We start from the raw sequence: 25706 nt of genomic DNA, 5'->3' as shown, positions 1-25706 counted from the left end.
AGAAGCAAGCGAGGAGGAGCGAACCCACAACAGTGTGTGGATGGAAATATATATATACGAAGATACATATAATTATCTTTGTGGAGCTACGCAGAGCAGGGAGTCATGGTCACTGTAGGTTGCCGAAGAGTCGGCAAATGCAGCTCTCGGACCAGCTGATTGGCCGAACACATTCCCCGGTCCCCTGAGGAGAAACCCTAACGACTCTGGGGATCCCTTGCCTTTTTTTCTTGGGAATGTTTCTAACTGAGTGAAATGACACAAGTATCTAAGTGGCCTCCACGTTAAGAGCTGGTTGAATTCCCTAGATGCTAAGGAAAGGTGCTTCAATGATTCCTTTCTCGTCTCCTTTAGCGTAGGCAACACACCGGACCATCCTTTTCCAAAACGAAAGGAGATAATGACACAATTCCTGGCAACAGCACCCACGTCATAGCTCAGTGTGTCAGAGTGCAGTCGGACTGTTTGAACACCGTGGCCGTCTTTTTCCTAAAACCTAAGTGAAGATTCTCCCTCACATCCTTCCTTGACCTCATGACATTTACTTCGGGTTAAAAAAATAAGGAGTCAGTTTTAGGGCAGGACAGATGACGTGTATCGCTACTCTCTTTGACTGTGGCTGCTGCACTTTGAACCAGGTCTAATTAACTTGCATGTTCCACTTGTCACTTGTAAGAGGTCTCTTCTCTTGCTAGGTCTGTTTTGGACCGTTGGAAACCTCTATTTCTGATGACAGCAGCTACACATCTTGACTTAACTGTATAACAGAAAGCCTGTGTTGAAATATGTGATCATTTACCAGACGGGGGGGATCCATTGCATTTTTTGGGAGCCAGTGTTTTTGGAGCTTCACCCATAAAGGTCAGGATAGCTGGGCCTCTGCTGCTTTTTTTTACCAATCTTTCTCCCGCTGGTCATCCAACTTTATGCAAGGGAAACACTTAATTGCTAGAATACTCCTTTAACACAATCGAACTATCTATTCAATCTTGGTATCCGTAATAATAGAATTGTATTGTGCAGATAAGTGTGTAATGAAGTGCGATTGGCGAGAGACGACGAGACAAGCAGGTAAAGAGAGATGGATAGAGAGAGAGAGGGAGAGAGAGAGAGAGAGAGAGAGAGAGAGAGACGGACGGGTATTTTGCCTCTCCTCCAGCCTCGTCTGGTTGCCGGGGTGACCGGTCTGGCCCGGTCTGGCATCGATGCTCGAGTGCGAGAAGAAAAAAAAAAAGAAAAGAAAAGAAAGGAAAAGCGCCACAATCAATGAGACCTTTTTTGTTTTAGTGGGAACCCCCTTTTACCCCCAACGACACACACTGAAACACACACGGACAGAGGAACAGGATGACTGAATCAGTGTGTGACTGTGTGTGTGTGTGTGTGTGTGTGTGTGTGTGTGTGTGTGTGTGTATGTGTGTGCCTTTTGTGTCTGACTCCCTCTCCAACTCTTTGTGTGTGTGTGTGTGTGTGTGACTGACTTTATTTAAGACAAGGGCCCTTTTGTTTTAAGCCAGAGAATGGCTCTGAGGCCGAAGCTGGCCCTGTAATTGGCCTACTTAGGCCCTGCTTAGCATGAGAAAAGCCTTTACTTGGCCCGGCAGTGCCAAGCTAACTCTTGTTTTCGGAGGACGGACGCGACTGATCAGAATTCAGATTAGCCCCTGAAAAACATCCATCCATACCACCCCCATCCCCCCCTGCAAGTGCACTATCCCCCTTTGCTTTAAACACAGTGCTCGCTAATTACTTAACGAGAATGCTGGGAAAAAAGTCTACTCTTTAACGGAGTAGTGGTGGAGTCTATTTAAGGGAGGGGGGGTGGGGGTTGCAGGCTCTTTTTCACCTCTTCCCTTCTTGCTAAAAAAAGGGAAAAAATAGCCTCTCCATCCTTCACTGTGTCTTTTATTCTCGCGCTCTCTTCCCTTTTTTCGAATCAGCCCAGACGCCACTTGTTGCCGCCGAATCATTGAACTTAATTAACGGGCACAATGTGTGAGCGGTTTGCTAAGTTCGAGCCGTAAACAGAGTCACAGAGTTAGAGGAGGGAAGAGGCAGCAGGGAGGAGAAGTAAAGACTCTGAGCTGCGGAGGAGCCACCAAGTGAAGTGAACGTTCTCCACGCTGAGCGGCATGAGGCGGCTCCCACGGAGGTAAATACTGCCGGTTCATTTTGTCGCTTTCGGCGAGGTGTCGGAGGTAGGCTCGGTTCCTGGACGTGAGACGGCTTCTAAATCAAATCCAAGGGGAGGGGCTATTTATTTATGTATTTGTCTCTCTGATGTTGATCTATCTGTCTGTTTTTATGTTTTTTCTGCTTTTGACCCCGTAAAAAAAATTGTTAGTTGAATTTAAATTTTTATCATTGTCCATTTTAATGTTGTCATACTCACACAGAAAAGGAAATTTCAATTTGATTAAATTACTTTATTTTGACATTGGCAGATGTGGACTTCCATATATTTACACATGTAATGCTAATACCACCAATTTGCTTGATGTGTGATGGGTGGGAATGGTGGCAAAGATAAATATAACACTTACATTCATGGTATTGTATCATCAGAGACGGTTGTATGATTGCATAGGAGGCCCCGTGAGGGTTAAAAGCACTGTGTATTGACAATAATCTTCAACAAACTTGACATTCCGCAGCATTACTAACATTCCAACCGTGTTCAGCATCCCGACAAGTATTCCAGAACATTCTTCTGCCAGCATTCAATAATAACTGTCTTCCACTTAACCGACATACTTTGGCTCAACAACGAACATTCTGATCAGCATCATCCCAGTTATCCTCAACGCTCCGATTGGGACCAACATCCCAGTGATTCTGTTTGCTCTCAACATTCTGATTATGGTCGACATTTCCTTCCACATCCGCTAATCAACACATTCAAGCATTCTGGGTAATTGTTACAAATAATTCCAATATTCTCAATTGTCCTCAACATTCCAGCTTCCCTTCACTTTTCAGCTCAACATGCTGAAAGTTGAAAGAATCAGTACTCTCTAGTCCAGTCATTGTCAACATCACTTTTAAGCATCCTCTGCATTTCAAGTAACGTTCCAGCGATCAATACTGTATTTAATGTTTGGTATGTCAGACTTTCCACACGACTCTAAACCGACAACATTTCAAGCTGCCTCAAGATTACAAACTCCAGCATCCAGACTACAATGACTATTTTGGATAACTCCCCAAAAAATGTCTGCCTCAACATTCTAGTAAAGCAGCTGAACTCCAACACACTGAAAAATCTCCTTGGTTGCGCCGAGTCACATGATCGTTTTAAAGGATGTCAGGTCATCTCGTATTCCGTTATGACTGGCTTATCTTCAAATTTAGAAATATGTTTTCTTGCTTTGTTCTAATTCCTTTGTGAAAGAATGTTGTGTCCTTCCTGGTCTTTGAGTCACAAGGTCACGTGATTGACAATCTCTCTCTCTCTCTGTTTCTGTTTCTGTCTGGTTCGGTGTCTCTCGACCAGTCGGTACTGGGGGGTGAGATGGGTTTGGGGAGTCCCGGCGCAGCATCGCCCACCAAGCCGGCCGGTCAGTACTACCAGCACTACGGCTCCAACCCGCGGAGGAGAACGCTGCCTATGGACGCCATGGGTGAGACGCCGCCGACACACTCGCATGACACGGACCCCATGAACACACACGGAGAGACGCAGTGACGTCATTAAGCTGCTTTTACTCTGCTAAAACCACACCATCATCATTTCAATACTATTTTCAATGAAATCATTCCCTGTATTATCGCAAATCATATCGCAGTTGCAATATCGGTCAAAATAATCACAATTAGTTGTTTTTTTTCAAAATGTTTCAGCTCTAGTGTTGATTCAAATAAATGGTCAGTTGATAAATGGGCTGGACAAAATATTAGAAACATAATGCAGTTCAGTAGCGCCTTACAACTCAGCCTCCATAATTACAACAAAATGAACTGAATTAGGTTGAGCTACGTGGACCTATAAGCACCCGCATCGTAAAAACACATTCAAGACATTTGTTTTAGAAATCGCTGTCAACCCCATCAGCATGTCAAGCACCCCCACGCTGGGCCAAAGTGTGCTTCTTGGAACATACAGCTGGTAATGCGAGCTTGGTGTGTTTTCAAGTTATTTTATTCAATTTATAGTCAATATAAACAAAGTATGACATATTAACAAGTTCAACTTAAAATAAATAACAACACAAATCAAAAAAATTAACATTTTCTTAATAATACTACTAGTAATAAAAATAATAATAATAGTAACAATAATCATGCTATTAATAATAAAGTAAAATATATATATAACACAAAATAAAATGATGTAATAAATAAAATAAAATAAAATAAAAAATATAAAATAAATAATTTAAATTAAATTAAGTATTATTATTACTATTATTATACAAGTTATACTGATGATGATCTGCTTTCTTTTGTGTTTTTTCTAAAGATACTTACAGTTTTGATTCATACAAATTGCTAAAGCAATGTTAACTTCACTGGGAACAACATATATTATCTATTTATGGTTTTCTTTTTTTCTATTTGCATCATGAATGTCTAAATCTCTGGATGTTTTGCTGCGTAGTCGGAACACCAAATCTAAGACAAATGACATCCCAGATTATGAGCTACAGGAACACTGCCTGTGAAAATTCAGTTTTCTCTTCTATGCATCAACTTTACTGTAAATTCTTTAAATTCTCATTGTTTAGACTGAAGAATTAAAGCAGCGCATCATTACAGCCTAAACCTGCCGTCATTTGCTGAATCCAAACGGAAACTTTTTTTCCTGCGACCTTGGTGAAACCTTTTAACCTGGACTAATCCCAGTTCGTAACCGCTGTGTGTTTTCTTTTTTAGAAGGCCGAGCATTGTGAGTACGTGTCCGCGTGTGACCATCCTGTTGGTCCGTGTGTGTGTGTCTGTTTTGAAAAGGGACTTTAAGCAAAAAAAAAAAATACGGGGAAGTCTTTTAGAAAGCAGGACAATAGTGGCCGAGGTGTAGCCTTGGTAGCGCTAGCCTTGGAAGGACACACACACACACACACACACACACGCACGACTACGACACTGGGCCAATTTTAAAAAAAAAGGCACTCTTTCATTTTTCCGTCAAAGTCTCACCTTCCCAGTTAATAGACTGCTCCCTCGCTCCCCTTGAGAGAAACCCTGAAAAATAATATAAACATGTCAAAAGCTGCCCTGCTTCCTTTTATCGGACCGAAAAGAAAAAGAAAAAAAATCAACCCTGTCCTTTTTTGTATTCCGTCTTTTTTATTTGCTGCGACGTATTGTGTCGCGCTTGTTTGCAGTGACAGCTTTCTTTGTAAAATCTATCGACTGCGGTGGGAAAAGTGGCCTCGCTCTTTTTCCTCTCCGGGTGATCGATTATATCAAAACAAATAAAAAGAGAATCTCCTTTTTCAAAAGAGAGAGAATAAAAAGCCTCTCGGCCTGTTAAACCCTCATTAATTGTTTTGTTGCTTTTTTCTTTTCTCTTTCAGAGGTTCACCCAAAGAAAGTGCGGAAGGTCCCTCCCGGCTTGCCGTCCTCAGTAAGTGATAACATGATTGTTTTCCTTATTATTTCTGCGGAGTTATCGCTGCTTCGAGTGTGTGTGTCGGAAGAAGAAGGGCTGCTGATGCTCCAGCGTGTTTGGAATGAGCTGAGCTGGTTTTGTAGCAGACGTGGAAAGAGCTGCACACGTTGCCAGGTTCTGTGGGATTGTCAGGGTGAAGATGTCGGAGTCGAGCTGGACACAGACAGCTGTCGGCTTTTTCTCGTTGGTTCCTATTTTTGGGGGAGTCGACTGGACGAATTTCATGCTAGAATAAAAACAATTTAAAAAGACATCAATCGTTCTTAATGTAAAGAAATGTAGTTGTGTAGATGCTTCTTCTTTTCTTAATGTTTGACAGCACAAAGCCAATACTACTGACTAAAAAAGGAAGAGAATATAAACCATCTATACCAACACAGAATAACATTAGATTTCCCTTTTATTAATGCACCATTTGATTGGTTTGTCGGCGATTGTGTTGGATCTATCTGTGGCATTCTGGGCTGAAACTGTCAGCAGTCGATGGTGCTCGGCTGCCGGCTGGAGGTTGTTCTCTCTTTAGCGGGTTTGAAAGGACGGGAGTCCTGAGAAACGTGGAGTTGTAGGAGGAAGAAAAGCTGCACACGTTGCCAGGTTTTGTGAATTTGCGGAGGTGAAGCCGATGCTGCTGTCGGAGCCGGACGCAAACAGCTGTCAGCTTTTTGTTGTCGGTTCCTGTTTTTTAGGAATCAGCTGAAAGAGTTTCATGCCAGAAAAGATGCTAATGCCTACTAAATAACACTCTTCTCAATACAAACAAATGGGGTGATGTAACAAAAAACAACAACAAATCCAATCCTGCCTTTTTCACTTTATTTTTCCCCATTTAACATTTCTAAGCAGTATACAAATTTTGAAAATGGTTTATAAAACACTTGAAATGGTTGCATGCAGCTACCATTTCAAGTGTTTATTAATGGTCTATATATGACAACATTTATAACTTGTCCTATGAAGACATTTTGGTAACGCCCATAACGCTATATTGCTATAATAATCATACTTATAATGTGTTTTAATCCGCTTATAGCACTGTGTAATTACAGTTATAAGCACTTACCAGTAGTCATAACACATAAAGTATCATAATGCTTCATAATTGCTGGTCAGTCACTGGCATTTCTTTTGCAAGCATCATAGTTTATTATAATTCTTATAGTTTTAATACATCATAATATTTTTGCAACGCATTTTGATTACTAATATAATGCATTCAAATGTTATTTGAAGTGGTCGTTGTTTGCTTTAAGTCAATTGAAAATTAATTTACAACATTTCCTGTGTTCTTTCATAGATTAAAGCAAACGTAACGTATAATCACTTTATAATGCGTTATAACAAGATTATAACATAATACAGCTATGGGAATTATAACACACTACAATCCTTGAACAAAAAAAGTGTCAGTGAGTGACCAGCAATTATGATTCTTGACCTTATAAGTCATTATATGTTATGATTAATGTTATAAAGCATTATGAGTAAGTACGTGTGCTTGTAACTATATGTTTTTTTCATATACAGCAACCTCCACTTAAGGGTGCCCATAGTTATTGTTACTAACAAATGCATTAATAAACAGTGCGTACTACTATATGATAGTGTAATACACTATTATTACATGTTTCATATACTCCTTAGAAATGATTGAGGGACTTCAATTAAAGTGTTGCTGAAATTACTGTTTTTTGCAGAAAGAGCATGATGATCACTGTTATATCCTTTTGTTGATTTTATCAATAATTAATGAATGAGTTAATTCATTTATCAGGTTTCGGGATTTTGGGACATTTTGCATGAAAGTCTTAGCGGTCAATGTGCTGCTGGTTGGAGGACTTGAGGATTGAAGTGTAATCAGTTCAAGTCGCTGAAAAGATTTGTCAACTGACAGAAAATGAGCCAATCGTTGAAGTCCTTCGCCACACCGATCACCAAACATTCTCCTACATGAGCATTCACTGCTTTTCTCTGTTTTATATCATTGCAGATGGAATCTTTGTTTGGTCAAAGAAAACAAGAATATCTGAAGACACATGGGGCTTTGAGAACATGCCATTTTTATGCCATTTGATTGAATTATTCATTAGAACAATCAGTAGTTCCAGCCCAAAACAGATCTTCCATGAATCAAGCTATTCCCGTAAAGGGTGTTCTGTCCGTGGGCAGAATCCAACAGAAAATATGTGATGGGTAAACATCACTACATGATCCGTGTTCGTGGTTCCTCGTGAGTGCCGTGAGTTGACCCCAGCTGTTGTTCTGAGGCCTGGAGCTCGGCTGAAATAAGAAGGAGATGCAGCGGTAGAAGACATATTTCATTTTTTTAGGTTTAGTTTGTCATAACTTCACACTCAGAGTTAGACGCTTTTCTTTGTTTTTCACTTTTTTTGGGTGGAAATGGATTCTGTTTAGTTTATAAGTATAACCTTTAATTTGGTGGTTTTGCTGAAATTAGTTGATTGATCAATTACCTAATATATGTCTTGTTAATGAATTACAAATGTGGTAAAAAGGTGTTGCTGTTATTCTCTGTTTCATTTGACTATAAAGGGAATGTATATTTGGGTTGGCGAGTGTTAATGACACCAAGCAGCAGGCAGAGGATGACGGTATGTTCTTATAATGAAACTAATTATGAAAATAACCTGTATTTGCAGCCTCTAGTGCTCAATGGATCCATTTCTAATTTTAGCTTTGAGGTGTTTTTACATGTGGAGAGTTTTTTCTCTGCTGCTGACCTCATTAATCGCCAGTTAACGATGGCTGAATGTACGGCGTGTCGGCCGCCTCTTTGGCACGGCGGGAGGCCGCCTTTCTGTGGCCTCGGACCGCTTTGTCCCGCGTTTCCTCCTGTCCTTCCTCCTGTCCTTCCTCCCCTTCTCTGTGTCTACATCAGGCTGGGGATTGAGGAGGGGGGTGGAAAGGTGTTAAAAAGAGAAAAAGCAGTGAGGAAGCATGGTTTGTTTGACTGGTTGGTGTTGTTTTTCATCTTTTGTGTGCGTATAAAGCGGACGGATGAGACGTTTGCTGTGAAAAAGAGAGACATGATGTCCAGCAAAATGGACAGTTGCTTTACTTTTATGTGAATTTACCATTAGACTATACATTCCACAGTATATGAAATTAATTTATTACACTAAACATTTGTAATATTCTGTAATAATTGCTTTTATCTAATGGCTTGAGTTACTGCCTACTTTATCAATTACGATTTTAAATTTAACCTGAGATAAAAAAAAGTAAAAAATAAATGTTTATGCTTGATGCTACAGTAAAATTCTGTCCCTCTACACATGATCAGCACAACGTGATCTCACAGAAACATGGCATAGAATGTGTTAGAATTACATGCTGGCAGCACAGAAACATTGGAACTTTAGGTTCAGGCAACAAAACTACGTCTTTAGGTTCAACAATTTAACTTCAGGTTTAGGCAGCAAAACTACCTCATGATGTTGAACAATTTAACTTTTCTTTTAGACAACAAAACTACGTTCTGAGTTTTAACAATTTAACTTCAGGTTTAGGCAAAAAATGTTGGCTTTCCATTAATATTAACACAACAGGACCCAGACAGCGGGTCTCAGCTGGTTTCCTCCTCTCTTCCCTTTACAAGCCAGGCCACCTAGGCGTGATCGGATTCCAATGCGAGCAAGATCCGATCTCGAAGCGTACAGACTTGACAGTTAATACGTCCTGGCGTAATCGGATGACAAAAGATGCTTTGAAAAGACAACTGTAACCAAGCCTCACCAAAACCACCCTACTGACTTGTCCTAGTAGCCTTAGCATCACCACAGGTCGGACACAGGATGTGGGCCCCAGGGTCCTGAACTCCATATGTCTCGTAAACCCTTGACCGACTCCTGTGCTGTACAAGAACGCCGCACAACCGCCTAAGTGACGGTTGTCGAAGTCTTCTGTCTACAGTCACATGACCCAGCTTTTGGATCCCTGTCCTCTGCACTGCCTTCATGTCCGTGGTGCTCCGAGCCGTCTCCTCTCTCTGCTCGAACCCTCTCCGTTTCCACCTCTGTGATGCGAGTAACCCCGCCTGCTTCCTCCCGTTCACATCAAGAGAGCGGGAGCGAGGAGAGGACCTGCATGCCTGTGAAATGGAGAGGAGGTTTGACTGCAGGGAAATAAATTCAGAGGCCCTTTCTTCCCCCCTTGTTGGCACAGATATCAGTTGAGAGAGAGAGAGAGAGAGAGAGAGAGAGAGAGAGATGTACATATACCTCTTTTTTTTGTATATTTGTTCCATTTTTGTGTCGGATGTCTTTGAGTGGCTGGTTCTGTCGGGTCATGAGTCAGTTTTGGCTTGTTTGGAGCTGTGGCTTTTATTCTGAAAAATAGCATCCGATTGCTGACAGGTGTTCATTTTCATAATCACTTCTGTTTCGGGTTCAGTTCCAGTGTTTTTTTTAGCTCTGAACTTAATACAAACCAAAACACTGAAACACCTAAGCAACACACTCAGACATTATGTTACCATAGCATCTGTTCTCTATCTTTTCTTCTGTATGCAGTGATTGTTAATAGTGCAGATCTGCCAAAATGTAAAGATATATATCCTTCAAAAATGCGACGCTAACAGCCAGTGAACAGCAATATACATTAAGCATGATGGGATACATTGGGGCAAAAATACTAATCATATCCAACCCGAATATGAATTAGAAAAAAGAAAACTTAAGGAATGACAGTAAAAAATAGCTTATTTTGTTGAAAACTTTATTTGTATTTGACATAACTCAACCCTCTTGTCCCATAAATATGGATCTACTCTCCTTGGATCAATACGCCTGCCTCCACCTTTTCATTTATATACATACATTGCATCATATATACGGTGTGTTGACAACCTGTGGACATACATTTAAAAAATTCAAATTACATTGAACTGTAATTACCAGGTAACTTTGCTGGATTACAAGTAATACCTGGTAAGTGTGTGTGTTTGAGCGTATGTGTAGGATTTCTGGGGGAAATGATGCAGTATGAGATTACTGCTAAGAACGGTAGTTGTATTTTGTAATGGTTGTAGATCAATAGAAAGCCACTTCTTGAATCTTTTTTGTTTTCCTGCAGACTGTCTCTTATTGGGACTCAACACTGTAGAACAAAGTTGCACATTAAAGGCGTCGTTGTAGCGAGTCTCGCTGTAGAGATTGAACCCGTAACCCAGTCAGCTGCTCAGATCCGTCCCATGAAGGGTCCGCATTATTCCGCTGTCTGTTCAGATATTCCTGCTCTTCTACTGACATGTTTTGGGGGTTTTTTTTCCCGGATGGTCCGGCCTCCAAACCTGCTGCCAATAGCGACGAGGATGAGGCTGAAATGTGTCTTCATGCCTGCTCTCAGCAGCCATCTTCTTTTTCCTCGTCTCTTTAGTGAAGAAAATCACTTTTGTTAATCTTTTTACGTAAGCATTTCTTTTTGTTTATCCTCCCCAATTGTATTGAGTTTAAGACCCATATTTTTAGATATATGTGTGTGTGTGCTAGTTAAACATCAGTGAGGCTGAATCTTGTTAAATGAAAATATTTCAAATGCAGAATTGATGACAACATTAAGTTGCTTTCCTGAGTGGCTAGACTCTGAAATACAGCTTTGATTAGATATCTGATATTTATCTAACTGGATACGTAATACATGTTGCTGACGCCCATCCAAATTCCAATAGCTGTTAAAATACCTTCACTTTCTGTTTTGTTTTTTTCAGCTTTTTCTATGCTTCTTTAAACAACTCTTTATTGTTGTATTACTATTTATTATGCTCTGCTTTAATTGTTAATTGTGAAAATATATATAATATAAAAAGTAACAGTAATAGTAATACATTTCATTAAAAAAACTAGGAACAGGAAAAAAGAAGAATTGTGTAAAATAACAAAATAAATCGTAAAAATAAAAGTAATTTTAGAAAAATATGTTAGGTATTATATTTAGGTATTTAAATATAGTGTTACAGTGGTCACATTAATCCAAGGTCTAAAATATAATTTAACTGAAGCTGATCACTATAAACATGCAATACATTTAGAATGTCAAATATCCATAACATATTTTCATAATGCAGTGTTTTGAACATGTCTTTCTTATGCACAAACCTAGAATATGCATTTTGACAAGAGGTATAATTTCAGATTTTTAAATTTTTTATTCTGGAAGAACTCTTTTAGTTGGCATGTATTTTTGTAATCATATCATATTTGTTGAATTGATTGTGTTTCAATGAAGTACAATTTGTTTAAATACAGGATGTGTGTTTTGTTGGACATAGTAGCTGTTTGAGGGTTACAAAGACCCCACAGGGTCAAAGCAATGCAATCTGAGCTATAAGGATGTTTATACATTTCACTGGGTCTGTGCTCTGACATGTATAGATACACACACTACAATAACACAACAGGATCTGCAGTCTGATTTATTTATGACTGAAATGGGATATAAAAAAACCAGACTGATGAAATGTAACATTAATATGTTGGGGAAAGTAGTGCTGAATGTGATAAAGAAAGAGCAGAACAGACAACAGTAGGACTGTAAAAAGGGTCAAATATATAGACCTGAATGTTCTCGCTGTTATCTGAGAGGTGATGGTGAACGAGCCGGACGTCACAGATTTACAGATGATCTAACACTCTGTGATGTTTTTATACGGGATGTAACTGAAGACATGAAATAACACACACACACACACACTCTCTCTCTCTCTCTCTCTCTCTCTCTGCCCAGACTGCACCTGCTCTGAGTACAAACACAGCTTCACGCAGGAATGCCTGCAATGTAAGAGTGTGTGTGTGCGTGTGTGTGTGTGGGTGGGTTGTTCTAACACTAAGAGGCCAAAAACAAAAGTTATCTTTGTGACAAAATTGACCATTGGTAAACAGCACACACACACACACACACACACACACACACACACACACACGTATTTGTACATCTAGATATGTGAGGACCCTCATTGACATAGCTCAAGCCCCCAACCCTGCCCTTGATGCTTTGTTTATATTACCAGCGAAAGAGCTACAAAATGGCTAAGCGTGACCAGCTACATTGTTGCCGTTAAAGTGTTGCTCAAGCGCTCGTTGACGTAGTTATGTCGTTAAATAGCACTGGGAGCTATAGCTGACGGCAAGAATACGATTTTCTTCCATTTTCTAGACAGAACAGGAATTGTGGGAAGACATAAGGAAGGGGACTGGAGATAGTCACTTCCCTGTGTCATTGGAGCGCCGATAAGACTTCCTGTCAGTTTGTAGCTTCCATTGAAAATGACTTGTATTCTGTTGCTTTGTCGCCCTTAGTGCGAAACATATCAAAGGTCGCATCACTTAAACCCAGGACCACTTAAAGCTGCAGTTGGTAACGTTTATGAAAATAACTTGTTGTCATGTTAGCTCAAACTGTCACTATATTCTGACAGTAGTACATGAGGCAGATCATCTGTGAAAAAAGCAGGTTCCTTTGCCTCCTCTTAGTGCTGCTAATGGCCTTTCAAAGCCCCAAAGCTCACGAAGAAAAGCAACCAATCAGAGGTTAGGATTCTCTAACGTTGCTCTCAGTCACTACTGGTCAAATTGTCAAACTAAACAGCGCTGATTAAATATGAATCGGTATTCTGTCATTGAAACATATTTTAGTGTAAGTTGTAAAGCTGGAAAATATGAAAGTTTGCTCCGGCCGGTGGGCGTTGCTTGGTGGGCGTTGCTTGGTGGGTGTTGCTTGGTGGGCGTTGCTTGGTGTGGTCGGGTCACAAACTTTCTCATTTTACAGCTGAACAGTTCACTAAAATATGTTTTTGAAAACATTTGATTCACAGATAATCTGTTTCATGTCAGTTAAGTTCTATAAGTAAAAGCAACTGTAACTTTAATGCACTAAAGCGGTTTCCTTATTTTGTCCGGATCATGAAGGAGAAACAACTGATAACATATTTTGTCTGTGGCCTGTACGACACTTAGGGTGTTTGCTATGAGAGCTAAATGAAATGAGGCTACACACACACACACACACACACACACACACTGCATCTAATAACATTATTGGCAAATAAAAGCAAACATGTGTGTTTGTTGGTAGGTGAAGGCTCGATATTTTGGGACATTTTCATCCTTTTGAATTTGTGTTGCTGATGTTTTCAGACCTCTTATATAGGAAAAACAAAAAGCACTGAGTTTGATTTGACTTTGACTCTTCGTCTCCTGATTCCAAAGAGATTTCAAGTGTCACTTCAGCCTCCTAGCATGTTCTTTAGCTGTAGTTTTTGTTCACATTGAGAGCCTTCAATCACACTGGGCTTGATGTGTATGATGTTTAAAATGTAAGATCTCTAACATAAAGAACATGTACTCTGAATTTTTTCAGCTTTCCTGCCTTTCCATCGCACTTTTCTTCAGAAAGATTTCAAATGCTATGTTTGCATGTTTAAAAGCTGTTGTTTTCCTTGTTGTTGTGTTGTTGCCCTCCCATATGCTCCTGCTTGTGAACGCACTTCATTTAAGGCAAAAAAAAAGTATTGTCTGTTTTCTTTCATCTCTTTTTCACATCCACTGCAGAAGACGGGTCTTTTTCTTTTAATTAATTCATTTCCCCCCCCCCCCCCCCCCCCCCCCCCTTGCTTCCTGTCTCCCTGAGCTGCAAGTTTGCTGTTGTTGTTTGTCAAATTTAGTTTGCTGAGTTGATGATTTACTTTCGAGAAACAATTAAACGTCACTTGAGAGGAGAGCGTGGGATGTCTTTGTAATCAAAAGGAAATTAGGCATCAGTTGCTAACATTAGCAGGTTGCAGAGTGTCGTCTCGCTGTTGTTTTTCTTTGTTGGTGTTGGGAGGATAACAGTGTTTTTTTCTCCTTTAGATATGATTGTTTTAGTTAATTTGTTGTTCAGGCTGATTCTGCAGCTCGTCCTCAGAGCTTTGCTAATGCTGAATGAATAAACAGCAATCTATATATCAAGATTATTCCCCAAAAATGGCTTTAATGGAACCGTGAAAATGAAGCTATTACAGGAAGTAGAAGTAAAATGATATATGTGTCAGCATGAGCCTGTTTAATCCTCATTTATAGTCCATTTCATGTTTTATTTTATTGTTTTTCCAATTACACACACACACACACACACACACACACACACACACACACACTCTCTCTCTCTCTAACGGTGACACTGGGTCCAGCCATTAAACTGGCTTGTGAATGTACTAATATTTCCAGGACACTCTTGAGACAGTTGAAGAAAACATTTTTGTTTCATATCTTGATATTTTCATCTTAAATTAAGTGGAACCTGCTTATTATCATAAACTGTACATTTTTGCTCAATTGGGTTAAATGTAGGTGATAAAGAAAGGCTTGTGGAGCTTTTTAAATGTTGTTATGTTGCCTGGATAATCTTGTGTTTAGAGTTTGAAAAGCAGATTGGAACTTGATCTGATTGAGTATGAACCTAATATGATTTATTGTTGATATTAAAAAAATAGAATAAATCCCGTTTATTCACATTCGATTCCAAATTCTGATATTAACACTGTGTCCATTATTACCAATTATTTATTTCCCAAAATGTAAATGTTTAATAGTCTAAACTAACATTCGAAATTAGATAAGTACAACTTTTGTTGTGAATGATTTTATACATCAAAGCTGTTCTCTTATATCTGCATTGTGTTTTTTTGTATTTTTTTATGAAGTTGGAAGAAATATTACTCATCACTATATTTTTGGGTTTCTGGTTTATAAAATTCCACAATCTAAATGTGCATCAGGTGTCATTTATGTCCCAGAATCTGTGAAAGGTGGATAACTTAAAGTGTAAAAGTCTCTCATTTAATCAAATAAGTTCTTAAACTCCCCACTTTGCTCTAAAATCTATCCACTACTATTAATACATCATTTATTATCTTTAGCAAATTTAGAATGTCCTGCTCAAATGCTTCACAAAAGATTCTGACACAAAACACAAAAAGTAAAGCACTTATCATCTCTGAACATAGAAGAAGCATTGTTTCAAAGTGTCAACTAGTAACCGTGTTATTCCAAAGACTAGAGTTAGGCTTAGCTGCAGTGATGACAAATCTTCATTTTCAAAAATCACATTTTTACCTGAAGCTCATCATCTAGTATTTTAGTTTTAATCTAGAGGATCCGGACAGTGAGGTTTCATCTTCAGCTCCCTACCAGCCCCAGCCTTTGAAAAGCAGACCTTGATCTCCTCCGCTATCAGTCATTTCAACAAGGAATCCTCAACCGGACCCCGAACAAGTATTTTCAAACCCTGAACGATTAAATCCTGTCAGCGATCCGACCGGGGCGATCTGCTCCCATCCCTGACTATTCCCTGCTCTCCCTCTCTGTCTCTCTCTCTCTCTCTCTCTCCCTCTCTCCTCGGCTCAGATGTGGTTTTGTTTAAAGTCGACAGCGTTAATTAAATTACGCCAGGTCTTGCAGAAGGCACAGTAGGAGAGCCGGCGGTCCCTGGTGGGCCGCGGGTGGAGGAGGGATGGGGGGTGTGGAGGTGGTGTGGGGGTGTGGGGGGGAAGCGGTTTTGGTGAGCCATACTGGCCCCTTCAGGCGGACCCCGGTACCACAGAGGAGCCACAGACCCCAGCAGTCAGCTACAGTTCACTGTCAACTGCTCCCTGCACACTGAGGACTGACTCTGAACCCAAAGGCTTCCTGTGATGTCATGCTTGTGGACGGCCTTGCTTTTGTGTGCTTTTGGTTTTGAGTTATTCATCGAAAGATCGACATTTGAAGTGTAATTAAAAAGCAGAGCCTTTGACCTCAGTTGAGAGTGCATAAAATGGAATTCAAACAGCCCATGCACTAAAATCACTCCGTCCACACATTTTGAAAAACATAAAAACACACAATGTCCTCATCTCCTTGTGTGTGAAGTGCTGAAAATGGAGTGTGTGTGTGTGTGTGTGTGTGTGTGTGTGTGTGTGTGTGTGTGTGTGTGTGTGTGTGTGTGTGTGTTTGTGTGTGTGTGTGTGTGTGTGTGTGTGTTAGCATGCTGCTCAAATTAGCAATCTTGTACCGGGCCTTGGCAGAAGATGAAATGAGAAGGAGTCTACAGGGAGGGAGGGGTGAGACAGAGACATGCATAGACATAAAACAACAAGAACATGTCCTCGGCCCAGTCTGCTTTCGTTAGGCTGCAAAGCCGCTGTCACTGTTACATCCAACTAAATTATTAAGATTTTCTGCAAATGAGCACGCAGGTACCACTTTTGTTTTTGTCAGAGAATTTGACTCATTGATTGCTGTCAGGATGTAAAGAGAATCTCAACAGATATAACAAAAAAGGTTTCTAAAATGCATTACCTACCCTAGCTTTAAACTGCAGTACACCATAGCAACAGTATTAATGCTTCACGCTACAGGCGACAGGTGTCAAATACCTACTGCTAGTGTTTATAGTGAAGAAACCCAGAGAGCAACTTCAGCCAGGGATGACCTCGTGGTTTAACTAATTAACTAACTAATTGTAGTCTAAAGCAGACATAGATAGTTGTGTGATAGCTATTTGGCTGATGTTGGACAAGCCTCCAGGAAGAGCCCCAAGAGGGCTCCGGAGACAATTTTTTGTTTGTGTTTTTCTTTTAGGTAAATCATCTTTCCAGTTCTCTTTATACATCCATGATGTTGGAATGTGGTAGCTTTGCCCTGCTAACACTGTGTTAGCTTTGTGTCTTGTTGTGTCATGCTTCTTTTTTTTTGGCATTATAACAGATATTGTACTGCGGTTAGCTTAGCATTCAAAAATGTTGTGCTAGCTTTGTCCCAGATTTTGGATTGCTGATAGGCTATCTTAGTCTTGCTAATATTAAGTTTGTATCCTGTTAGCCGATATTGGATAGCATCTTATGATGTATTCATATCGTCTTGTCTAATGAGCAGCCTAGTAGATGAAAAACATTCACATTACCCTCATAGTTGTCACAAATATAGAAACTTCTGAAAAGTTACGATATCTCCCACTCGGAAAATATAACTTCAAAAAGGGATGACAAACTTCGACCTACTCTATCCCCACAGGTCTTCAGTACAGTATGTTAGTTTTGCCCTGTTCACTGATGTTTGATAGCCTATCTTTGCCCCAAAAATGTTATGCAAGCTAGCTCTGTTAGCTCATTGGGGTGTACCAATGGCTTACAGCTTACCCTGTTAGCTGTCACAGCTAATCCCCCCCAAGGAACTGGTCAATTAGACCACCATCTGACCTTGTAAGAGCGGGTCGTCCTTTAACCATAAGGTTGCTGGTTCGATCCCCTGGTCCTCCTGTCTGCATATCGAAGCGTCCTTGACCGAGACACTGAACCCCCAGGTGCTCCTCGGGTGCAGCTCACTGCTCTTAATGCTTAGGATGGGTTGAATACAGAGGTCACATCTTGTTTGTATGTGATGATAAAAAAATAAAAGTTTAAAAGTTTAACTTTGGAGAAGGATTTTCTTTCCCAACTGCCTCGGACGCTTCAAAGGATTTTTTGTCAATGAAATGACCTCAGCCTGAAGATGTTCACTGCCTTTCTGTCCTTGTGAGGACATTTGGCTTCCACAAAGACCTCACTCTCTCTCTTTCACACACAAACACACACACACACACACACGGATGCCTGCTGCAGATGTGGACGTTCCCTGGTGCATTCCTGAGCCCAAACATTTGGCTGCAGTAACAGGCAGCAGAGAGCAGCACTCTGAATTGCTCCAAGGCTGTAATGAAAATCACATGTTATCACACACATACACCCACTGAGACACACACACTCTCAAATCAGTTGTGGTGACAAAACTGCTTTAAGTTGTTGATGATGTGTTAAATATCGCCCTGCTCAGCTGCACAAAATGTCAAACTCAATTATCCTTTCTTCTTTTTTTTCCACCTTTAGTTTCACAGGGAGTCGAAACATTTTTTATATTTATCTTTTTTTGCTCATGAGCTGTTCAAAGATCACTAATTGTAGGCAGGAGTAAGTTAAGATGAGGTTCCTCCAAGACGAAATTAACCTGTGATGTGTTCAAGGTAGCTCACCCAACCGGTCAAAGACAACAGTCAGATTCATCATTATCATAGAGACCACGTTTCATTTGTTTATCCGCTGGCTTTGAGTTTTTTTAGTTTTTTTTATGCAGTTGAATATTAATTGTCAGATGTCGGAGCTTCCTTTAATGCAACACCAAGTAGAGTTTGGAGAGTCAGCAGTCATGATGCAGCTGCTGAATCATGATGACTTTTTTATCAATTATAAAGTATAAGTCTGCAGAAGAAGGTTTAAAGAGGATGCAGGCAGGCTCCCTTGACCTTGGTCAGTCCACTGTCCTGAGGAGGTTTATGACCGTAAAACACACATTGATATTGTGATCTGACAGTGTGTTTGGTGTATACAGCTGTTAATGCGTGCTCTACATATGGAATAAAACATTCACCTCTCTATATATATCACTAAACACAGCCTCCACAATGTGAGCGCTAAACCAGAGATGACACATTTTAGAATGTGCTGAGGAAAAAGGGGAGGAAGAGAAACAAGTACCACAAAATATAAAAGACAAAACAGGAATATCCGTAAGCATTTTCTAGAAAAATCTATTAAAATTGGTAAAATATAAAATAAAAAAGTAAATTACCAAAATTAATTCATAGGCAGAAGATAGAAAATAATAGAAAGGTGTAAAACTTTTTTAAATTAGGAGCGCTGGCTGCAAAAAAGAAACCCTGCGTCTTCTGAATATCAGCCTCACACATACATAAAGCACACACCCTGCCGCGTGGCTGTAATGCGTGCTGGTGGCGTGGATTAGCTCCATCTTTAATCATTGTTTTCATTCTGAGCACGCTCTGTGTAAAGTACACCTGAGCACAAAGCGCTGAGCGAGCCTTTCTCTCAGAAGCAGGTTGAATGAGCTGCTCAGCAGGAAGACGGCAGGTTTCCACACCGAGTCAGGTGTTACTGTTGAACTGATGAACATGCTGCAATTCTCCAAGAGGAGTTGACTGAGCCTGCCTTCACTGTCTGATCTGGATGTTTGGACATTGGTCCAAATAGAGTTCAATAGTGAGGTTCTGGAAGCGAAAATCCCATTCATATTCAGAATAGAGAGTTTTTGATTCGTAGCCATGAAGTCGTAACCATCCATGGTAGACTTAGAAAGACAAGTTTTATCCGCGATGTCATGGAGAAGTACTACGCTACCCACAATCCTAAGGTGCAACAGCGGCGTCTCTGATTGAAGCAGCTCGCTGTTACCATGGAAATGTTTACCTAGCTAGGTACGTGTCCCCATCGTCTGCTCACGTTTTTTCAAAACGGTCCAACACGGTAGCTCGTTTAGATACTTTGTCTTATTTTTTTACGAAAATAGTTTGCCGAAATGTTTGTCTCTGTCTTTGCTTCAGATAGACAACAGTTAGTTCCCAAGTATTTTGAGTCTGCAATTCACAGTGGTTTATGGTTCGAGCAGTTCCCTCACTCCAAAAATAATTACACACATAGTCTTTACCTTAACCTTTACCTTTTTTCCATTTTCTTTTTGCTCCGCATCAAATGTTTTATGGTCGTGATTGATCTCGTAGTCGGTTGGCTTGGTTCCGTGTGTTGAGGAACGTCAGTGGAGTGAATGAATGGGAAATTCATTTCCAGAACCGGAGCCATTCAAAAAGTGTTCATTCACCGTTGAGCTCTACACCCAGAGTTGTTCTTGTTCCTCCCATTTTATGTTTTTTTATGGGTACTTTTTAGGTCAGGTTACATAGTATAAAGGGCGACAAACTCTTCTTGGTTTGTTTGGCGGTCAGGATGATAGATGGGTCTAACAAACAGGATTTTCACCAAGGAGAGTGGTCTTCATGTCCCATGTGAAACCAATATTCAACGTTGACTTATTTTAACTTACATAACTCTATGTAGCACAGTCACGTAAGTTACAGGACAGTAATTAAAGTAAGTACGTCGCCGACGTAACCATGTATACTTCACTACGAAACAAACATACTTAGTTTAACCCAAACCATGATCTTTTCCTGAACCTAACCAAGTTGTTTCCTGCGAAAACGGAAGTTTATTTTGAAAAGACAGTGCATGTAACGAGTGGCAATTGACACATGGAAAACTGAGCCTAGAGCGTATATGACGAGTTGGTTCAGCAACTAATGGTCAGTTTCATTACTGGTGGCACGAAACTGAGTCTACAGCCACACTAGCGGCTGTAGACTCAAGCTAAGTGTGAATATCAGCATGCTAACATGCTCTAGATGACAATGCTAGCATGCTGATGCTGAGCAGGAAATGTTTGCCTTCTTAGCATGCTAACATTGCTAATTAGCACTAGACATTAAGTGCAGCTGAGCCTGATGAGAATTAGTCCTAAACTTGGACAAAGTGAAATTTTGACCTGATTGAGGGGATCATAAATGTCTGTACCAAATTACATGGTAATATTTCCAATTTTTATATATTAAAAATACATATATAACAACTGAAGAATTCTACCTCTTAGTGGTACTAGAGTAAAGTCAGGGGATCAGCAAAGTCAGCAGGCTTCATCCGCTGGAGTTTTTGGACCGACTGGCCTAATGACATTGCCTTCTGGCGACATGGCTAAAACATTAGACTCAATCCTTTTGGAAATAATTATCAGTCCCAGGGTCGAAATGTAATATCTGTTCAGTTGAAGGTAAAGTTGAGGGTTATATTAGTCATTAGGCAGTTAAAGAGCGGCTTTTCTGTACTTTGTGAGCTTTATCACATCATGCCACTCCTCAATATATCACGGTCAGTGGGGTTGAAGTAGTCTTTTAGTGGACCCTACACCTTTTGAAGTTGGTTTTCAAAGGACAGACAATGATCCCAAAAAGAAATTAGCTAATGCTAGCTTAGCATGAATGAGAGTGAGTGGGACCCCCAGCAAAAATAGTCACTTTTATGTAATGCATCGCAGGAGAGTTATACAGATTGAAGGCAAGGTGTATGATTACAGTTTGATTGTCAATAAAGCACGATGTTCAATAAATTCATGTTTAATTACCTTGACAGACATACCTCTGGCTGAGATCCATGTTTGTTTGGCTTCACAGAAAAACAAAACACTAAGTCTGATATATGAGCTGGCAGAATACTCCAAATTTGCGGGCCGTAATCATGACTCGTTACAAGTAAATTAAGTTTACATGTCGGAAACTGGCAGTTAGTGTAACCCCCATATGACTTGCCAAAATTTCAAAGTAACTTCAAAAATATCCTTAAGGTGGTAGGACAAAGTTCCCCCAACAAGTTAACCCCCTCCTGCTCCGAATTTATTCTCAATCCACAGGAAGGTGAAACAGGAAGTTTTATTTGTTGCCCCCCCTCCCTCTCCACCACACCACCGTAGGCTTCCCTCCAATTTGTTGAATTTCTCAAAATGTTCCGTTTGTTAGGTTGAAAAGAAAATCACAGAAAAATCACCATAAGGGCTGCTTTGCATTTTTAATTAAGAAACTAACATATGAATATATTTGCATATTATTGAGTTGCAGATTAAATCATGCATACATAATTAGCGTGCAGCAGCGCTCGTTCGTTCGCCCCTCTCTCTCTCTCTCTCTCTCTCTCTCTCTGCACTGTGCTTACTGTTTTTTCGGCAAGCTGTGGTTCTGATGGATGCCAGACACACACACACACACACACACACACACTCACTTCTTCAGACACTCAAACACTCACATCACAGAAACACTTACACACCCTCTCCAAACACTTTCGGTACTATGTGTGTGTCTTTCTCTCTCAGTTTGTTTTTTTGAGGAAAATTAGCGTCTGATTTCCTCCATCAGAATTGAGGCCACGTCAGTTTTTTCTTTCCTCCTGATTACACCGAGGAGAGAATGAAGAAATTTCTCTTTCTTTCTTCTCTCAGTGTCATTCCTTAAGTCTTACGTCTGTCTGTCTATCCATCCATCCATCCATCCATCCTTCCATTCAATTCATCCATCCTTCCATTCCTCCATCCATCCATCCATCCATCATCTATCCATCCATCCATTCATCGTCCATCCATCCGTCCATCCATCCTTCCAGTCTGGGAGATGTCCATGTTTTCATCTTAGAACATAGTTTCACTACTTCAAGTGTCTAACTCAGCCTTCTCTGTTTCTTGCTTCTGGTTGCAAAAACCAAGATGGCGACTGCCAAAAGCCAAGTTGGTAGCGGTCAAAGTGACGAACTCGAAGGCTTCAAAAACGTATTCCACAAACCAGTGGGTGATGTCACAGTGACTACATTCACTTCTTATATACACTATGGGTTTATGTCGCTAATGCAACCAAGTAGTTTTGTTGACTGAACCTAACTTTGCTTTGTTTTGCTTTAACATTAAGATTCAGTTCAACATCGTGGTAGGTGGAGGTTGGCTTATCTGAAGTATTGTAATAGTCGGGAGTGTCATTTTTTTTCTTACTTATATTTGGCATAAATATGTTTTTTGGAGCTTTTGCCATCAGGGTTCCCATCATGCTTTGGGTGATATCACGTTGCCATGTCAGCAAGCCAGCTGCGGGCTCCACCTGAGCCCTGCTTATTTCCACCATATATTGTTGTGTTGGTGAATCTCTACCATGTATTCACGTTGCATTCGCTACTAGCAGTTACCGGACGCAGACAACATTGAGCTGGACTGCTGTAGAAAATGTCTGAACTTAAAGATTATGAGTTAAGATGAAGTTAAGGTAGTTTTCTAGGATTTCTAGGCACATGTATCACTTTAATACAACATAACATTTATCCACGGTGGATACACGATGGCTGAGAGGAAGGGGTGTGATTTTGTTTAGATGAGTTCGACAGTTAAGTCTTCCGGTTTCATTTTCCTAAATGTATTTTTTTCAACAGATTCAAGTGGTAAAAATCGGTGCAACAGTTGGATGGAAATATATACCGGCCTCATACTCTCTTACTCACAATCTGCCTCGCAGCACTTACATGTGCCTCTGTTTCAAATATGTGTGAAAGTGTGTGTTCCTTCATGTTCCTCCGTGTGTGTACGCATGCGTGTCTATACCTGTGTGTGTGTGTGTGTGTGTGTGTGTGTGTGTGTGTGTGTGTGTGTATAGCTGCCTGCTCTCGACCCTTCAATCCTGTCGATAACTTTGTTGGTAAATTCAAACCTGCAACATAAAAAGACTCAAATCAAAGGCTCATGATAGAAAGTGGCTGTATGAAGAGAACAAAGTGCAGTCGTGCTGTGTGTGTGTGTGTGTGTGTGTGTGTGTGTGTGCATGTTTGAGTGAGAGAGAGTTCCCAGGCCTTCAGGTCAGAACTGATCCATGTGTGAGAGAGAGAGAGGAATAAAGGGAGTTATTGCAAAAAAAGAAAGGCTAGAAGAAGAGGAAGATTACGGAAAGGAAAGAAGGAAAGAAAGAAAGGAATTAGAACAAAAAAAATGAAGAGGGAAGGAAAATGGAAGAAACTAGGCAAAATGGGAAGGAAGAAAGGCAGGAAAGAAAAATGGGAAGGTCATAAAAAAAGATGCTGTGAAAAGAGGAAGAACTCAAGCGACATAAAGAGAGATGCGGAGAAGAAGGACGGGAGACATTGAGAAAGACGAGAGCAGGGAGGGAGATTGACAACTGGGCATCGTAATGTGAAGAAAATCCTGTCGGCGTGAAATCGGGATGAAATGTGAGATTATAATTCAACCAGGGATTAACTGTCATCTCACCACCAAAGAGGAGGGGGAGGAAGGGAGAAGGGAGGGAGGAGGGGAGGAGTGACAAGTATAGAGGAGAAAACAAGAGGAGGGAGGAGGGAAACTGGGCGGGGGCATGGCATTTTAAGGAAGGAGGAAAGATGGGGATGAAGGGAGCTGTAGATGAAGTGTGAGGAAGGGGAAGATAGGGGAGAAGCAGGCGGTGGGAGGAAGGAGTAGATGAGGTGGGACGGAAGTTGGGGAAAGGAGAGAGGTGGAGGAGGAAGACAGGAAGAAGAGGACAAGTGATGGGGATGAAGAAATAGGGAGGAAAGGAGGATCAAGAGGTGGGGGAGATGGTTGAATTTAGAGAGAAGGGAGGTAGAGAAAGAGGGGAGACATTGAATGGTTGGAGGACAGGAGGTGCTTAGAGGAGGAACGAGAAGGATTTGGGGTAGGGAAGATGATGGGGAGAGGGGAGAGGGGGAGCCGAGAGGGAGGGAGAGAAGGAAGGAGAAAGCGGAGGGTTATTATTAAAGAGGGAAGGTGGGAGGAAGGGGAGAAGGCAGGGAGGATGAAAGGGATGGAAAAAGGAAGGAACATGTGACCTTTGGTGGCTCGTTAAAGCAGAGACGGACAATGGCTGTTGTCTTGGAATAGAATGCACTACCTTAAGGTCAAAGGTCAGAATTGAACACTTAGCCGAAACTCTCGTCTTTTCTCTTCTCCTCCATCGCTTCCTCACATCCTCTCTTCCCTCTCCTCTATTCCCACCTTTTCTCCTCCTCTACTTTCCCCCTAGTTTTCTGTTTACTTCCCTTTCCTCCTCTCCTCCCTCATTTTTTCTGCCCTCTCCTCTCTTTTTTCTCCTCTTCCACCCTCCGCCTCCTTTCTCCCTATAACATTCTCCTTTCCTTCCTCTTTCTCATCCCCCTCACCTTATTTTCCTTTCCTCCTCTCCTCTCTCCTAATGCTCTCCTTTCAGCTCTCCTCTCTTCCTCTCCTCCTCCGCTCTTCATTCTTCTTCATCTCCTCTGCAGGTTTGTTGACCAAGCAAGCGTCAGGCAAAATTAAAAATGCTGTCTCTGCTTCTTTTCCTCAAATGTCACTCTTTTTGGGCTCTATATATATACACCCCACCCCCCCGCTCTTCTTTCCTCCCTCCCTCCCTCTCTCCCTCAATCTCTCCATCCCTCCATCTCTTCTCCCTTCATGTCCCATGCAGTCTGGTTGGGTACAATGCTGGGAGCCAGCCAGCGCTGCAGACAGATGGTCCACTTATTAGATGTGCATCAGCCCTCCCTCCCCTTCCTGCAGCTCGCTTTTTAATCAAATTAAAGCCGAAAGAAGAGGAGAGAGAGGGAGAGCGAGAGAGGTAGAGAGAGAGAGAGAGAGAGAGAGAGAGAGAGAGAGAGAGAGAGAGA

The 25706-nt window shown here is 40.9% G+C and overlaps 1 protein-coding gene across 3 annotated transcripts in view; it reads left to right on the top strand.

The window, feature by feature from the left end:
- Positions 1 to 25706, top strand: part of tcf4 (transcription factor 4) — a 208565-nt gene that overhangs the window by 119000 nt on the left and 63859 nt on the right. For 2 of the 3 annotated variants that reach the window (XM_031856013.1, XM_031856016.1), the window contains exons 7-8: positions 3494 to 3620; positions 5517 to 5566. In XM_031856013.1, the coding sequence (XP_031711873.1) occupies positions 3494 to 3620; positions 5517 to 5566 (177 nt within the window). Of the gene's footprint in view, positions 1 to 1397; positions 2153 to 3493; positions 3621 to 5516; positions 5567 to 25706 lie in introns of those variants that run through there. The other variant, XM_031856014.1, reaches the window with a different exon arrangement.

This window comes from Anarrhichthys ocellatus, unplaced genomic scaffold (genome assembly GCF_004355925.1).
Source record: "Anarrhichthys ocellatus isolate YVR2014 unplaced genomic scaffold, GSC_Weel_1.0 scaffold16, whole genome shotgun sequence".
In the NCBI taxonomy this organism is placed as follows: Eukaryota; Metazoa; Chordata; class Actinopteri; order Perciformes; family Anarhichadidae; genus Anarrhichthys; species Anarrhichthys ocellatus.
Note: the sequence above shows the minus strand (reverse complement) of the source record. Positions and strands in the feature narration are given on the sequence as shown.